The 17,979-nt window shown below is 47.7% G+C and overlaps 1 protein-coding gene across 1 annotated transcript in view; it reads left to right on the top strand.

Moving 5' to 3' along the window:
- Window positions 1–17,979, top strand: part of LOC308468891 (uncharacterized protein) — a 152,117-nt gene that overhangs the window by 127,193 nt on the left and 6,945 nt on the right. Inside the window, exons 54-64 of the mRNA XM_080991362.1 lie at window positions 241–294; window positions 1,255–1,308; window positions 1,726–1,779; window positions 5,031–5,084; window positions 5,374–5,427; window positions 6,077–6,130; window positions 6,869–6,922; window positions 7,753–7,770; window positions 9,123–9,176; window positions 10,088–10,150; window positions 16,829–16,994. Of these exons, the coding sequence (XP_080847488.1) occupies window positions 241–294; window positions 1,255–1,308; window positions 1,726–1,779; window positions 5,031–5,084; window positions 5,374–5,427; window positions 6,077–6,130; window positions 6,869–6,922; window positions 7,753–7,770; window positions 9,123–9,176; window positions 10,088–10,150; window positions 16,829–16,994 (679 nt within the window). The remainder of the gene's footprint in view (window positions 1–240; window positions 295–1,254; window positions 1,309–1,725; window positions 1,780–5,030; window positions 5,085–5,373; window positions 5,428–6,076; window positions 6,131–6,868; window positions 6,923–7,752; window positions 7,771–9,122; window positions 9,177–10,087; window positions 10,151–16,828; window positions 16,995–17,979) is intronic.

Genomic DNA, 17,979 nt, shown 5'->3' with positions numbered 1-17,979 from the left:
AAAATGGGGTGGGTCCTGAAAATACCTACACTGGGTGTCAAAGGCGAGGGGAGAATGGAATCAAATGATGGATCAACCACTCTTTTTTATGAGCTGCAGAACAGGTTTTTCCTCCCCAAAGCTTGGCATGGGGAAAGGGTGTGTGCATGTTGAATTAAACCTGGTTTTAAAGTTGTGTCTGGAGTAGTCTGCCTTCACTTTTTGCCTCCATTTCTCTTTTCTCTCCATCTCTTCCCTTAGGGGCAGCGTGGATATGATGGGCATCCCGGGTTCCCTGGCAATCCAGGCAGAAAGGTAAGAAATCACACTGTAGCTCCTGCTTTTGCAGAAGAGGTTGCTAGGCCTATATAAACTGGGCAGCAGAAGCTACCTTTATATGGAGTTAGGCCACGGGTCCATCTGCCACGTTACTGTTTACACCGACTGGCAGCCACTCTCCAGGATATTAGGCAGGGAGTTTTACCCAACCCTACCTGCAGATGCTGGGGTTTGAACCTGGAACATTCTGCATGCAAAGCAATGCTCTACCATGGATATACAGGGTGAGTCCATTAAAAGAGGCCCCATGGATACAGAGTACACATGTTCCAAGGCGCCTCTATTGCAGCCAATCAGTCACCAGATGCCTTACATTCTCATTTTGTTTATTTTCAATTGATCTTCTGCTTCAAATAACAACTCTTTATAAGTTGCCCACTCACTTTCTGCATTAAGTTTTTTCACAGATATTCAATGGGGAGAGCCACCAAGGTGTTTTCTGTTCCGATAAATTTTAAAATTTCTCCCACACCAAATAAATTGATTTTCTCACCAAGTGGTTTAGGAAACCTTTATGCACATTTGTCTTTTCATACCATAGATATGCATGCCAACCAAATCTATTATCGTGACCTTCCAAGATCAGAATATCCACATTTTTTAAGTCAATCCACTCCTGCAGCCAGCAAAGACAGGACACCTCATAATATAACCTCAAATGTGGCAGGGAGAAGCCACCTCTTTCCTTAGTATCTGTTAACAAATTATACTTTATCCTTGGTTTCTTCCCCTGCCAGATACTCTCTGGTCATACGTTAAAATCACATGGGTTTCCCCAAGGAAATTCAGTCTGTAGTGGATTTGAAATCATGCTTATTTGTGTTTTTGTTGCTGATGTTTTTATTGTTAAAACTGAAACCCTGAAACTCAGGGTTAGACCCTGAGCTTTGGCAACCCACCTCTTTTCTGTTTCCCTGTTTACCCCACCACCATCAGGGCAAGCGTGGTAAAGCTGGACCCAGACCTCCAAGAGGCTCCAAAGGCCCCAAGGTAGGCAAAACGCTTTGTACTCTTAATAATTATTGATTATGGCTGCCTCTTGTCGTCTTTATTCTTCTGAGATAGTCATTATTCACTTTTACACCCTGTGTTTACTTCAATGGTTGGATGGGTGATATGTATGAATATCTGTGGTGGCCGTGACACCGATGTGACCCATCTTAGGTCTAGCTGCAGTGCAGTTGTGGGTCCTCTTCCACATCCTCTGGTGCCTTAATGGCAGTCTTTCCCAACGTGGTGTTTTCTATATGTACAGTAATTCTGTTCACACCTGACCATTGGCCAAAAATAACAAGAGGGTGCCAAGTTGGGGAAGGATGGTGGAACAGCCAGAGAGGGGGCTGCTGCTGGGCTTAAGCAAATAGTTATAGCCATTTCCCCCTCCTTTCCCTATTTTCTCCCTTCCAGGGCTCTCAAGGTGAACATGGTCCCCGTGGTCCCCAGGGACCCCAAGGCCCTTATGTAAGTATTGTTCACAAGGGTGGCTCATTACAATTAAGTTATGCATAAGTTCAAAAGTCTAGACGTAACGGAGAGGCACTAAGAGCCTTCCTGGTGAGGAGATTTCATCCCTCCCATACCCAAGAATCTCCTGATGATCTCCTGATGGTCTCTGCTGACTCTCCAGAGAGGAGGAGGCGTGTCCTGCCTATCTACTTATTCTGCCCAGCAACATATCAGTGTGTGTGTGAGAGAGAGTCAGTCAGTCAGTGTATCGGAGAGAGTGAGAGTGTTGGAGATCCTAGAGATAAGATTGCTGTTAGAGCAGCTGCAGACTCTCAGTGTAGCATTGATTTATGCTTAGAATATTCAGCTCTGTATATAGTTTTGTATCATAGTTGTAGTTATAGAATAAAAGGAAGATATTCTACAGAGCTGCTCTCCGAGTGGTTTATACTCTGCAAGACTCTGCAAAACTCTGCTGCGCAACGACTGTATTATTGAGACAGTGAATCCGGTGCTCTCAGCTCTGAGCTGTGAGTCCACAGCACTGTGACCGTTTCCTGTGAGAAGGAGGTCTCTGGCGGTGCTACCCAGCTCGCCTAGCCCAGTCGGGGTTGAGGTGCAAGAGTCCAGTTGGTGCACTGGCTCTAGGGCGATGCTGACACCTGGGACACATTTGTCTTTGTAGCCCAGCTTTTTCTCCAAGGAAGTCAAGGTGGTTTACATGGTTCTCACTCTCATTCAGTCCCTACAACAACCCTGTGAGGCAGGTTAGGCTAAGAGGCAGTGACTGGCCCAAGATAACCCAGTGAGCTTCATGGCCAAGTGGCGATTTGAACCCTGGTCTCCCAGGTCCTAGTCTGACACACTAACCACTACGCCACACCGGCCTCTTACACCAGATACCCACTGGCAAAAGATTAAAAAACCTGCAATATTTGTAGCATGTTGCAACAGTTGGGGTACTCTTGCTCATGGATTCTGCCAGCTGGCCATGCTTTCTTCCAAGATACTCCATTCCTTTTTTTTAATTATGTATTTTTTTATATATAAATTTTAATTAGTTTTTTAACATTCCATTTTCAACAGTAATTAAACATACTTTTACATCATACTCAATTTTTTGACTTCCATCAGTCCTGTCTGAAAATTTCCCCACCTAATCTCTTAGTATGCATTTCTTATTTTCCCTATTATGTTTCAAACTCATAGCCAATATCTCTATCTTTTCCTACTTTGTAACACTTAGTATATTTCTCCTTACAAAACGTCTTGTAGTCCTACTAGCGTAATTTGTTGATTACAGTTGCTCTTCAAATAATTCATATACTTTTACCAATCTTCTGTAAATCTCTGGTCCTGCAGGTTTCAAATCCTTCCTTTCATTTTTTCCAGTTCTGCATAGTCCATTAATTTCGTCTGCCATTCTTCTTTCGTTAGAATTTTTTTTGCTTCCATTTCTGGGCTAACAATACTCTTGCCACTGTTGTTGCATATAAAAACAGTTCGACATCTTGTCTATTAATGTCTTGGCCTATAATACCAAGTAAAAATGCTTCTGTTTTTTTTTTAAGAATGTATATTTCAACATCTTTTTCATCTCATTATATATCATTTCCCAGAAGTTTTTTACTTTCTTACATTCCCACCTCCAAGATACTCCATTCCATTCCTCCTTCTCCTGGGCTTCATTCATTCACTCATGCACACACACAGCTATAGCTTTCCATGTCAATGAGCATGCTCAGCCCTCATTGGGTTGCCCCCTTAGAGCCGAGCCCGTTGGGATTGGTAGAGAGATCAGTGACAGGTGTTGGCAGCACTGAGCACAGGTAGGTCCAGAGCCCAATGACAACCCATCCTTCTCTCAGCTGAGTTGTATAAAGCACAACAATGAGGTTAATGAAGAAGAAGTTGGCGTTCAGTGACATTCCCGGCTCCAATTGTAAGCAAATACACAGGCAGGTGGAGCCTGACGGAGGGCGGACTGTGGTTAGTGGGGCAATGTCCCATTAACCCTAGTAAACCAGTTGCTGCCCTTAGAGTCCCCCCCTCCCCATATATATAGAGAGAGACAGTTTCTGCAAACTTCGGGTTTCCCCCTGGATACAGGCAACCCCTGATTTGTGTGGGGGTTGCGTTCTGGGTCATTGCACACAACAGCAGAGCATGCATGTCTGCTCTGCCCCATTATGCCCCCACCCCCGTTCCACCATGTTCCATCCCCTTTCCCGACACTTCTGGGTTGCCATGACCACATGCATCAACCGGTCATTTGCCTGTGTGTGGATACTTCCCTCTTGTTTCTCGGTAGCCTCCTTTGGGCTGCAAAGCGGTCATAGCACATGAGTTCCCTATTAGTATAGATGTTCAGCGGAACAACAAGTGCAAGGATAGACTGGTGTAATTTTTCCATAATAAAGATGTGTCATCCAGCATGCTCTGCTTAGAAGACCGCTTGGCTTGAAACCTTGCTCTTAGTTTGGAAGTTTTTTCCTCTGAAAACAAAAATAATAATTGCAGGTTCTTATAACTTTTCCTCCCTGCTCTGCCAAAGTTATTTTTGCACCAACAATGCAATCCTAGGTATGCAGTCAGAGGTAAGCTATGTTGCATTCAGTGTATCTGGGTTGCAGCCTAAGAAACAGATTCCAAGGCAGGACCATGTTTGCTTGGCTCCTCCTCCATGTTTTTCATTGAGTTTGTTGAGTTTGTGGTGCAGTGTGACTGTGAAGGGAAGTTAATATTAGAGCTCTATCCATTTCTGATGCATTCATGCTGTAGCTTCCCAATCTTCAATAAGGGCATCGAGTTTTGAACTTAACAATGCATGGCCCAATTACGTTTTGTTTTTATTTATTAAATTTTGATACTACCCTTCATCTGAGGATCACAGGGCAGTTCTCAATAGAAAAACACAAAAATGCATAGCAGCTTAATAATAAATAATGAGTTTAAAAAGCCATATATCATTTAATTCACCAAAGGCCTGGGAGAGAAGGCTTTACTGGGGACAGCTTTCCACAAACAGGGAGCCACTACAGAAAAGGCCCTGTTCTCATGTTTCCACTTTCTGGACATCTTGTGGAGACATGAGTGCCAGCTGGGCCACTTCATGGGGCCCCAGGAAGTTAGCACATATGTGTAAGGTGTTTTACAGTTGTATGGTTGGCTTGGGGGGAAATCCATCTGCCAGGTGTGGACACCCTGGAAGTAACTAACTATGAAGCACTATAAATAATTGTGTTATTTGTCTTTTCCATTCACAGGGTGTTCCTGGGCTCAGGGGGAGCAAGGGGGTCAAGGGGCCCAAAGGAGAAAAAGTAGGTGCTGATTGCTACTGTCTCAGCTTGATACTACCAGCTTGCTAATGTACCAGCTAAACTTGCATTCACAATTGACAGCATAAGACAAGAGTAGCCAAGATTGTTCCTTCTATAGTGAACTGCAGCTTCTGTAACTATTGACCATTCTGGAAAAGGCATTGCATTGGAAGGCATTGCGTTCGCTACTGTTTGAGTGGCTGTTGTAACACAGGTTAATGTAACTGACTGATTTTTACATCGCTGAGAATCATTAATCCTTTCCCATTTCTTGGGCATCCTTCTGTAGGGCATCAAAGGCATGATGGGCTACCTTGGTTCCCCGGGGGATAATGGTTTTAAGGTATGTATGAGAATCTGTAGCAATGACAAACCTAGACAGCGTCTTAAAAAGCAGAGACATCACCTTGCCAACAAAGGTCTGTATAGTTAAAACTATGGTTTTCCCAGTAGTGATGTATGGAAATGAGAGCTGGACCATAAAGAAGGCTGATTGCCGAAGAATTGATGCTTTTGAATTATGGTGCTGGAGGAGACTCTTGAGAGTCCCATGGACTGCAAGAAGATCAAACCGATCCATTCTTAAGGAAATCAGCCCTGAGTGCTCACTGGAAGGACAGATCCTGAAGCTGAGGCACCAGTACTCTGGCCACCTCATAAGAAGAGAAAACGTGGAAAAGACCTGATGTTGGGAAAGATTGGGGGCACAAGGAGAAGGGGACGACAGAGGACGAGATGTTGGACAGTGTTCTCGAAGCTACTAACATGAGTTTGACCAAATTGCAAGAGGCAGTGGAAGAAAGGAGTGCTGGCATGCTCTGGTCCATGGAGTCATGAAGAGTCGGACACGACTAGACGACTAAACAACAACAAAACAACAATGAGAATCTGTTGCTGCTCATACCATGTTTGTGAAGGTTTCAAGATTGGTGAAAAGCAGTTTGAACATAAAAAGGGCCTAGTCCTCAGTGATTACTTTTTCTCTCTTTCAGGGTAAGCGAGGTCCCATGGGCGTTCCTGGGAGGCCAGGACCAAAAGGGGAGCAGGTAAAAACATGACGATAAAAACAGTAAAACTCTTATAAGAACAGAAACTCAGAGAACTGAAACAAATAAAAACACGACGATAAAAACAGTAAAACTGTTATAAGAACAGAAACTCAGAGAACTGAAACAAATAAAAACACGACGATAAAAACAGTAAAACTGTTATAAGAACAGAAACTCAGAGAAGTGAAACAAATAATGGGGGGGGGGGACAGAACCCCATCTTCTGTGTCAGGGAAAGCCTGCGCAAAAAGGTGTACTGGCGCCAATTCCAGGGGTCCCTGCACACCCACAAAATTTTCAATGTGGGTGCCCAGCCACTGATGCCTGCTGCCTCAAGTCCAACTTTCCTACGACGCTGTGGCAACTGGGCCTCTGTTGGGGCCCACTGTGGCCGCAGATGTGGTTCTGGGGTGCATCTACGGCCACAATGGGCGCAACAGAGGCTCTGCAGCAGAGGCAGAGGTTCCAGCCCTGCCGCAGCACTGGGAGGCGGCAGCGGAGGACAGAGACCAAGCTGTGCATGTCATGTCACATCATGATGTCATGCCACGCATGCTTCTGGGCACCCACAGTATACGGCCCAAGTCGGTTCAAGATGTGTATAGTACTTGTTATCTTTCTTTGTCAACTGCTCTGGTATTAAGAGGTCTATAAATATATAAGTTTATTATAGATAAATAGATGCTTTCACACAGGCCCAAGTTGCCTTTGTAACACTCTCTCCTTCATTTTCAGGGTGTTGTTGGCCCACGTGGTACTTGGGGATCTGCTGGACACCCTGGCATTCCAGTAAGCTCCCCTCCTCCTTTTTCGAACTGCACAGCAATAAATTTGCTGGGCTTTGCTTCTTTGTTTCAGGGACTTAATGGGACATAAAAAAATTCCTTCCTGTAGCACCTTAAAGACCAACTAAGTTAGTTCTTGGTATAAGCTTTCGTGTGCATGCACACTTCTTCAGATACACTTCTTCAGATATAAGCTTTCGTGTGCATACAAGTGTGCATGCACACAAAAGCTTATACCAAGAACTAACTTAGTTGGTCTTTAAGGTGCTACAGGAAGGAATTTTTTTATTTCGACTATGGCAGACCAACACGGCTACCCATCTGTTAATGGGACATGTATTACTTACACATTAGGAAAATTAAATAAATTCAGAATTCTGCACATAGGCAATATTTTTCCACCCCTGTTGGGAACTATTATATTCTGTCATCTGTATAAACCATGCAGAAGTTACAAATCTGCATCATTCGCTGGTTTTGCTAGTTATAAGGGAGGGTCCACAAGGCCTTCCCCCACACACTTCAGTGAACCACTATAGCTCAGTGGCAGAACATGTGCTTTGCATGTCAGAGGTCTCAAACTCAATCCCTGGCATCCAGAACTTGAAAAACTCATTTTAAAAAAGGAACTAGCTCTAATTCAACACATCCAAAAAGGAGAGACTTAGTTCGCATTCATCACGTTCATCCTTTTACCAAAACCAAAATGCAATAGCTAGTTCAGTTTATCTCCTAGGATTATTTTCCAACAACTGTTATTTTAGGGGTGGGGGACCTCTTTTGGACAAAAGTATTGTTCCCCACTAGTATTGTCTTTGTTCTTCCTCTTCCCAGGGCACATTTGGACAAAAAGTAAGTAATCCTACCCCCACATCCCCGCTGCATACATGCACACTGCCCCACTGCCATTGATGTACCCAATTCTCTTTATATGCACACTTGCAGTCCTCACCTTCCATGATTTCACAGTTAGGCACATCAGGTGGTGCACTCCAACAATTTATGCAAAGCTCTTGCCCATTTCTGGATTTGAGAGGGCCCCGAGGCAGTGAGAGCCCCCACCTCCACCACCTACATCAACAGACCCCAGTTGCCATTTTATGTTCCCCCACAGTGGTACCTGAGGTAGTCTTGCACTGGGATATTGTGTAGCAACCCCCCACCCCACCCCACCCCCCAGCATATCATGGGCTCCAGGATGTCGTGAGAAATTTATTTATTTGTTTATTTATTCCTCCCATTTATATCCCACATCTATCACAAGAAGCAGAAGATTGCATACATGGTTTAACCTCCTCTCCCACTTTATCCTCACAGCAACCTTGTGAGGTAGATCTAGCTGAAAGGCAGTGACTGGTACAAGGTCACCCAGTGAGGTTCATGACCCAAGTGAAGATTTGAACCCTGGTCTCCCAGGTCATAGTCAAACAGTAGCAACACCAAATGACCAAAGGCTCCTAGCCCCAACTGCCTGATGCAGGTAGGAGTAGGGGGTGAGGGTTGCCAGACTGGGTTTAAGATGCTTGAGCCCTGGCAGCTACCCAAGAATGACTTACATTGATGTGAAACCTGTCTGCCTATCCCTAGAGACATCTCAAGCCAGGGGCTCTTGACAGCAAATCTCTGGTTTCTTACTCCCTGCACCACAGTGGTAGCTTCAAAGGCAGGGAGCTGCTGCACAGGTCCTAGCTCTGCTGTTTGCTTTTCAACCTGCACACCAGGCTTTTGGCACCAGCCCTCTTGGGGACTTGGGGGGCAGGTCCACCTCCTCCTCTGACAATCCCAGGAGGCTCTTCCCCAAAAGGGGATCTTCTGCATTGGATTCAGGGGGCCCTTGCCTGCTCCCCCAAGTCCTCAAACAGTAGAGTTTTCCTCAGAGCACTCAATGTCTGGTCAGGGCTAGGCATGGCAGGACAGGACAGGGCTAGCAGCAAGGCTCACTTTCGATCTGGTACTTGCTGAAGCAACACCCAAGCTCTGCTCTCCTATAGCGCAGGCTGAGCCTTCCCTGGTCTTCTGCCCTTGCCTTCCCTGAGATCAACACCCACCTCAAAACACGCCCCCTCCCTATTTCCAAAATCAATGGAGGGCACTGCAAAAGGTAAGGGAGCCAGCCTCCCAACCTGCCTGCCCCACCTTGTGAGTCAAGTACCATCCAAATCTCAGTGGTTATTTAGTTGTCTCTTCTCTCTTGTTTTCACCAGGGCCTCAAAGGCTTGGAAGGTGACGCAGGACCAAAAGGCCCACCAGGCCTGCCTGTAAGTTAAGGCTGCCCTTTCTGTATTTTTCTTTCAAGATTTGCAAGATTTCCTCCATGCATACTAAAAACAGCAAGCATTCTTTTTTTTAGAAAAGAAAAGAAATGGTCATTGTTATTTTTACTAGCTGGCCCGTTGAAGGCATTTGCATTTTCCGGGTTGTGGCTACTGTCACATGCTGACAGCTTCTAGGTGCCACAGGTGAGAGCTGAGTGCAGGGGGGGGGGCGGACTAAAGGTGGGCAAACTACCCCGGAAGGACTATGACATGTCTCCTACCAGAGGTACTACCCCTCCCTTAACACCCCATACGCCTCACATTTTCCCCTAATATATGTGTTTTTCTACATACTGTTTGGTTGAAGAACTGAACTGCAAAATTCAGAGAAGTACAACTAGTTTGTGTTTCAGTTTATGCCAGTGGTGTCCAAACTTTTTTCAAAGAGAGCCAGATTTGATGAAGTGAAGGGCCGTGGGGGCTGACCAAAGGGCCGTCCAAAGTTGTTGACTTTTTTTAGGATTGAAATTCTTGAGCTTTTTTTATTATTTTAACCCAAAGTTGTTGAGGTTTTTTTAGAATTTTACCCCAGGAAATAAACTGCCACAGGGACCGGATTAAACCAACCGGCGGGCCAAATTAGGCCCCTGAAACAGACTTTGGACATGCCTGGATTATGCATTGGTGTGAATTGGGTATTTGTGTATTGTGCTAGTTAGATAGTTCCTCATTCAGATGCAAGCAGGCATTTCTCAGGATGTGTTAAGTTTCAGGGCATGCATATTGAATGCAGAAGCATGTGTAATGCATGTCATTTCGGAACCTCTTTTTCCCAAACTCCAGGAGTACCAAAGCAGCTGCCTGAGGACCAGACTTTCCAAAACAGGATTGATGATACTCTTTCTTACTTATAGGGCATACCTGGTGTTCCTGGACCCCCTGGTGCTTCACTGAACATCTCCAGGGAAGACTTGAAGGTAGTTATGCCCTGTCAGTTTCTTCCACTTTCTCATTTTCCCAATCTTAAGTTTTGTTTGCCATATTTTCACACCACTTTCTGACATTATTTTTTAGAAGCTCTCAGGAAAGTTCATTAGCATTTTAATGTGAATACACACATTTTTGCAAAACACTTTAATCTATTGCATTTTTTATATTTTCACAAATATATGCATGTTTATGCATAGTTTCACCTAATATATGTGTGCATTTTTTAGTTAGAGGAGTTGTTCTGAACCGCAAGCCCAAAGGAGGCCCAAAGGAGGGCTCATGGGAGTGATTTGGTGCGGGATACCAAAGAAGCATATCGAAAACACAAGAGTGATCAGTTCTAGTGCTTTGTTCAAGAAAGGTCTAGTGTCAGGGAACTGCCATCGGAAGGAAGGGAAGTGAAAGGGCTCACACAGGTTGGGAGAGACTCAGCAGCTGAAGAGGGAACCAGTAGGGGGAGAGGAGCTGAGCTGAGGGAAAGGGAGCTGGAGGGATGGCTCAGAGACACTTCCAGCGAAAACAGTGGGGAGGTTTCAGGACCTCCTGTAGGGACACCCACTCCTCGCCGGAAACTGTCACGCAGAGAGTCCAGAAGACGTGTTTCCGTTAAGGAGCTTTTATGTTGGAAGCGATTCCGAAAGCAACCACTGTCGGAATCTGCCAGCGACTGACGGAGCCATGTTTAAGGGGCTCCGTTACAGACAGAGGTTTGCAAACTTGACCAAACTCTGAGGGACTAGGATTTTACACACAAGCAGCTCATCGTCCCATCACAGCATTCCGACAGTCTTCGTGAGCAGCTTGTGCAGGAGAAGGCATCATGAGCAACCCAGCCGGAACCGGAGAAGCAGGAGCTGGAGCGGGTCCAAGCCTGGAAGAAAGGTACCGGGTGTTGGAGGTCCAGCTAGCGCTGCAGACGGCGAGGCTTGAGGAGAGGAGGGCTCAGGATGCAGACAAAAAGGGGAAAGACACCCAGCTCGTCAGAAAGGTACCAGGATTGGTGCAGAAGTTTGGGGGGGAGCCCAAAGACTATCATGGCTTTCGGACAGAGATGCAATATGCCCTCAATCTGCAGTTTGATGAATTCCCTGACGAGGAATCACGAGTGGCTTTCGTGATTGGGCATCTTGAAAAGGGGGCGAGAGACTGGGTTAGACCCCTGATGGCAGCGAATAGTGACGTCCTAAAGGACACGATGAAGTTCTTTCGCGCCATGGATCTGATGTTTTCCAGCGATATTGAACAGGGAGTGGTCCGCAGACAGTTAATGGCTTGCAAACAGGGGAGCCGATCTGTCCGTGAGTACTGGACTGAGTTCACCATGTTGATCCATAAATTGGGGTGGGATCTATCGGCGGAACCCATTCAAATGCTCTTTGAAGAAGGGCTTTCTTCGGCTGTGAAAGACGAACTTTCCCGGGCGCCCAGGGCGGAGTCTATGGACCAGCTGACCAAATCAGCGCTGACCATAGGAGCGCGCCAGGAGGCGAGAGCATTGGAGAGGCGGGAAGGGAAGGGGGAACGTTGGAAGGAGTTCCGCATTCCAGACATTCCAGAGCCAACTTTCCCGCCGGCAGAGCCGATGGAAATCGGAACAGCGCGCGCGCGCGCAGTTTCAAAGCCCAGTGAGGGGGGAAAGAAGGAGGGAAAAGGCGCCCGGAAATGCTATCTCTGCCAACAGCCAGGTCACTTTGCCAGAGTCTGCCCCCAGAGGAAGGAATGGCAAGGGATGGTAGGAGCTGTGGAGGGAAGAGAGGAAGAAATACCGAAGCAAGTAAAAGCCAACGCCTGGCTGCCACCGTCGGGGCACAGCAGCCAGGCCAAAGAGCAGTGAAAGTGCCCATGCCAGAACCTCCTAAACCCGCCCTAGTGATAGAAGTGGCGCTAGAGCTGCCAAACGGACACCCTCTAAAGATAAAGGCGCTGTTGGACTCAGGCAGCTCCTGCAATTTCATGAGCAAAGAGTTTGCAGCTGAACACCAGATACAGACGATCCCTTTAAGCAACCCCCTGCAGGTGACCACGATCGATGGCAGGGAGCTGTTGGGAGGAGAAGTCAGCTTGCAGACCGTCCCAATGATAATGAAGGTGGCAAGGCACACCGAACTGATAGCGTTTAATGTGGCCACCTTGGGAGGAGCTCCCATTATATTGGGGATGAGCTGGCTAGCGTTACATGATCCGCTGGTGGGCTGGCATCAGAGAGTGGTTTCTTTTGGTTCAGCACATTGCTTAGAACACTGCAAAGAGGGAAAGGGTTTGGCAGGGGCCCAAGCCACCCTAGCAGGGACTGAAGTAACGGAGAACGTGAAGGTACCACGACAATACGCAGATCTCCGCGACGTCTTCAGCGAAAGGGAAGCTGACCAACTACCCCCGCATAGACCCTTTGACTGTCAAATCAATTTACTCCCTGGGGCACAGCTCCCTGTAGGCAAGCTGTACGCCATGTCAGACAGAGAGATGCAGGAGCTAAGAGAGTTCATTGACAAGAACCTGAAGAGAGGGTTCATCAGAGAGTCCAGGGCGGTGGGGGGCAGCCCAGTGTTTTTTGTGGATAAAAAACACACGAATAAGCCGAGGCTTGTGTGTGACTTCAGGGCCTTAAATGCAGTGTCAGAACCAGTGGCTTTCCCTATGCCCAGGATTGACGACATTTTGACAAGGGTCAGGAAGGGAAAGATTTTTACTAAACTGGACCTAAGGGGGGCGTACAACCTGATACGAATAAGGAAGGGGGATGAATGGAAAACCACCATGTTCACCCCTTTGGGGGCATTTGAATATTTAGTTATGCCCTTCGGCCTACAAGGAGGCTCCGCGTGCTTTCAATCGTTTATGAACCACGTCCTGGGGCCTTTGCTTTACAAGAATTGTGTGGCCTTCTTAGACGACGTGTTGGTGTATTCTGAGAATGAGGAGCAGCATGTGAGAGACGTCAGAGAAGTGTTGAGCAGGCTGCAAGCCAACCAGCTGTGGGTGAAACTGGAGAAGTGTCAGTTTCATACCAAGGAGGTGGAATTCCTGGGGTATCGCCTGTCAGACAAGGGATTGGCCATGGATCCCGGCAAGGTCCAGGCGGTGCTGGAATGGAAAACACCCAAAACAAGGAAGGATGTGCAGAGGTTCCTAGGATTTGGGAACTTCTATCGTAAGTTCATCCGAAACTTTGCCCACCTGACGGCGCCCATTACGGACTGTCTCAGCAGTAAGAAGAAGTTCGTTTGGACTGAGGAGGCGGAGCGAGCATTTGAGGAACTAAAAAGGGCCTTCGCCTCGGAACAACAACTCCTGCATGTGGATTTACAAAAACCGATGAGAGTGGAAACTGACGCATCAGACAGAGCTATTGGGGCGGTGCTTCTGCAGCCAGGGAAGGAGGAGTCAGAGTGGAGACCGTGTGCCTTTTTTTCGCGAAAGCTGAACAAATCCGAGAGGAACTACACGGTGTATGACCGAGAACTACTAGCCATTCATGAGGCGTTCCGGAGATGGAGGCACCTGCTAATTGGCGCACAACATAAGGTGCAAGTGTGCACTGACCACAAGAACCTAGAGTATTGGAGGACGGCACGAGTGCTCAACCAACGGCAAGTGAGATGGGCCCAGGAGTTCTCCAAATTTAACTTTGAGATTTGTTACGTGCCAGGCCCAGAGAACATTAGGGCGGACGCTCTCTCACGCAAACCTGAATATTTGGAGGGGGAGGGAGCACCAGAAGAGAGACATGTCATTCCAGAGGACTGCTGGGTGTGTGGGGCGGCATTGGTGGGACAAAGAGAACTGGTAGAGGAAACAGAGAATGATGAATACGCCCAGAATAAGCTCAGAGGTCTTAGGGGTGAGGGAGAGGAACCAGGGGGTTTCGAGGAAAGAAATGGAGCTTTGTATTACAAAGGGGCACTGTATATCCCTGAAGGAGACTTAAGGGGGAGGGTACTCAAGCAGTTGCACGACAGCCCCACGGCGGGGCATTTTGGACAACACAAAACCATGTGGTTGGTCACCAGGGAATTTTGGTGGCCTAAGGTGAGGGAAGATGTACGGGAGTATGTAAGAGGGTGTGAGCAATGCCAGCGAGCCAAAGGGGAGAGGCGGGCACCGGCGGGGCTATTAGAACCCTTACCAACCCCAGAACGACCTTGGGAGGCAGTGTCGATAGATTTTATGACTGATCTGCCGAAGTCCAAGGGGAAAACAGCCATCATGGTGGTGGTAGACCTACTAACAAAGATGTGCCACTTTGTAGCCTGCTCGCATGCAGTCACGGCGGAAGAGACAGCGAAGTTATTTGTAGAACACATTTTTAGGTTGCACGGGGTGCCATTGAGGGTGGTCTCAGACCGAGGAAAACAATTTACTTCCAGGTTCTGGAGGAAGCTCATGAGCTTACTGCAGGTGGAGGTCAACTTTTCGACTGCCCGGCACCCTGAAACCAACGGGCAGGCGGAAAGAGCAAACGGGGTCCTCCAGCAATACCTGAGGTGTTATGTCAATGACAGAGAGAATGACTGGGTAGAAAAGTTGGCGCTGGCGGAATTTGCCTACAACAATGCCGAGAATGTGTCCACAGGGATGAGCCCCTTCTTGGCTAATTATGGGTGTCATCCCAGGGCTTTCCCAGGGGGAGAAGGGGAGAGATGGGGTGTCCCGGCAGCCGAGCATTTTGTAGAAGAAATGGAAGCAATCCATCGTCAGCTCCAACTCAACTTAGAAAGGGCGAAGGAAGAATACAAGAGGCAGGCAGACAAGAACCGAAGGGAAGGTGAAACCATAAGGGTGGGAGATAGGGTGTGGCTGTCAACCCAAGGGTTGCCGTTCAAAGGAGGTTGTAAGAAATTAAGACCCAGGAGATTGGGTCCCTTTGAGGTCATTCAACAGGTCAACCCAGTGGCTTTCAGGCTCCGGTTACCCAACCACATGAAACTGCACCCAGTATTTCACAGGTCGTTACTGTCACCGTATGAGGGGGGACGAGAAGGGATGGCCACTCGGGGACCGGTCATAGAAGAAAGGGAATGCAGCAGCCATGTGGCAGAAATCCTCGACGCCAGATGGAAGGGGGATCAGGTGGAGTATTTGGTAGCGTGGGAAGGAGAACCGGAGTCAGAAAACACTTGGGTAATGGCAGAAGATATCAATGACGAGGTATTGATAGAAACGTTCCATCAAAGGTTCCCAAGGAAACCTCAGCCTGTGGAGAGGTTCCGGAGGGAATACTTTGGGACCACCGATGAGGAGGAGGAGTTGGAAGGATTCTCGGAATCGGAAGGGGAAGGGGAGATGGACTCTGAGGAGGAGGAGTACTTCGAGACCAGGAACCGCAACAGGTGGAGAGAAGTGTTCGGGACATCGGAAGATGAAGGAAGTTCATTCCGGGGTTTTGCCTCCTCACCGCCCGTAGAGGAGGGGGCGAGAGGGGATGAAGGGGGCCCTGGAGGGGAGGTGGATGTCAGGGAACTGCCATCGGAAGGAAGGGAAGTGAAAGGGCTCACACAGGTTGGGAGAGACTCAGCAGCTGAAGAGGGAACCAGTAGGGGGAGAGGAGCTGAGCTGAGGGAAAGGGAGCTGGAGGGATGGCTCAGAGACACTTCCAGCGAAAACAGTGGGGAGGTTTCAGGACCTCCTGTAGGGACACCCACTCCTCGCCGGAAATTGTCACGCAGAGAGTCCAGAAGACGTGTTTCCGTTAAGGAGCTTTTATGTTGGAAGCGATTCCGAAAGCAACCACTGTCGGAATCTGCCAGCGACTGACGGAGCCATGTTTAAGGGGCTCCGTTACAGACAGAGGTTTGCAAACTTGACCAAACTCTGAGGGACTAGGATTTTACACACAAGCAGCTCATCGTCCCATCACATCTAGACTTACAGCAAATCAGCCTGCCAGGTCTCTCAGCATTTGCAAATGCAGGACAGACACCGCAGCAAGAAGATGGCTTGTCTGCACCCAAGCAAACCTGCACACATTTTTTATACACAAAGCAGCAGACGTCACTTTGGCCAGGCCTTCCCATCACTTCACCTGAACAGATGAGGGCATAGATGACAAATACAGATAGTTCCCCTTTCTGGGCTCAGAGCCCAGCATCCCAAGCCCACAAATAAGAATAGCATCGAAGCAATCCAATTAGCTTATATCGAAGCAAGTGAATATAAACATATATGAGCTTGTTGTTAAAACAACTAGCAATTAATTGTGGGGTTATCGTGACTACCAAGATGGTGTTTGCAGAGCTTCTGGAACAGTTTATCTTTGGTTCAGCACAGGACTGCACACCAAAATTCAAAGAACTGCAATTTTCACAAGGACAGGGTTATATGCCATGTGAGTCCTATTCAGAGCAGATCCATTGAAATTTATGGGCATGACATACATTAATTTCCGTGGGTCTGCTTTGAGTAGAACTTTGTTGGATATAGCTCACGGCTTCAATTTTTGGGGGGAGGATTCAACTTGCACTCTGATGGAGAGCATGCACCTCCTCTATGCATGATCTGCAGTGGCACAAAGCTTATTGTAGGGAACCCATGCACCCCCATTCTTTATTATCTTCTACATGGTTTGATTGATATTGACATGGGACACCATACCTGACAGTAAAAGTCACCTGCAAGTGGCTTGACTTTGTCTTCTGCTTCATTTCCTTTTATTTTTATTTTGCTAGCATCTGATTTATTCAGCAAGCAAGTTGAACTATGACTATGTGTGGAGCCTCATGGACAGCTTGGGACGAGAACTGAAGCTCCTGGTAGATCCTCCAAATGGGACCAGAGACTACCCAGCTGCCACTTGCAAAGAGCTTCTGCTGGCACAACCCCATCTCCCAGATGGTAGGAACATAAGAGCTGAAGAAGAGCCCCGCTGAATTATAGTCAAAGGCCCATTGTAAGGATATCAGGGGGGTTACTCGAGAGCAATCAGGCAAATGTCTCCCTGGTCGGCTGTAAAGCCTCATTATTGGTGCCAAAAAACCTTCACCATGCAGAGTGCCACTATTCCGTGGCACGCTCATTCACTGGCAGAATCTGTGAGTGGGCGGTCCTTAAACCTTCCCCAGCAGAGTAGTTTCTTGACGCCCAGTCTGCACCTCCCCTCTCGGCGCGGAAGCCTACTGTGCAAGGAGGGCGTGGGTAACGGAAGACCTCTCTCCTCCCCGATTTGCTCAGGCAAGGTGTCCTGGCACCGCCTTGTCTCCTCCGAGCCCTGAAGCTCCTCTCCACTGGAGGCGTGGTTACTCTCCTCCGCTGAGGAGGTGCTGCTTCCCACGATCTTTGGGGGCTCTCTGTAATCCATCCGGCTTTTCCCCTCTCGCCCCTGAGCCAATGGCAGTTCCCTGACACCCATCTAGTCCAGAATCCTCACAGTGGCCAACCAGATGCCCCAACTGTTGACCTAAACAGGACCCAAGCACAACAGCACTCTTCCCACCTGCAATTCCCAGCCACTAGTATTCAGAGGCATACTGCCTTCAACCACGGAGGCAGAGCAAAGCCATCATGGCTAGTAGCCATTGGTAGCTCGATCATGATTCTTTGTAGGCCTGTTTTAAAACCATCCAAGCTGAGGGCTATCACTGCCCCCTGCGGGAGCAAGTTCTATAGTTTAACTATGCACAGTATGAAGAAGTACTTGCTGTCTGTCTGTCTGTCCTAAATCATTCAACAACAGTAAGAATTACATCCATCGCTCAGCCCACTTGTTTATTTATTTATTACATTTATATACCACCTTTATCTTCCAAGGACCTCAAGGTGATATACATGGGTATCCTCCTCCCTATTTTATCCTCCCGACCCTGTGAGGTAGGTTAGGCTA

Source organism: Podarcis pityusensis, assembly GCF_964106645.2.
Source record: "Podarcis pityusensis genome assembly, chromosome: Z".
Classification (NCBI taxonomy): domain Eukaryota; kingdom Metazoa; phylum Chordata; class Lepidosauria; order Squamata; family Lacertidae; genus Podarcis; species Podarcis pityusensis.
Note: the sequence above shows the minus strand (reverse complement) of the source record. Positions and strands in the feature narration are given on the sequence as shown.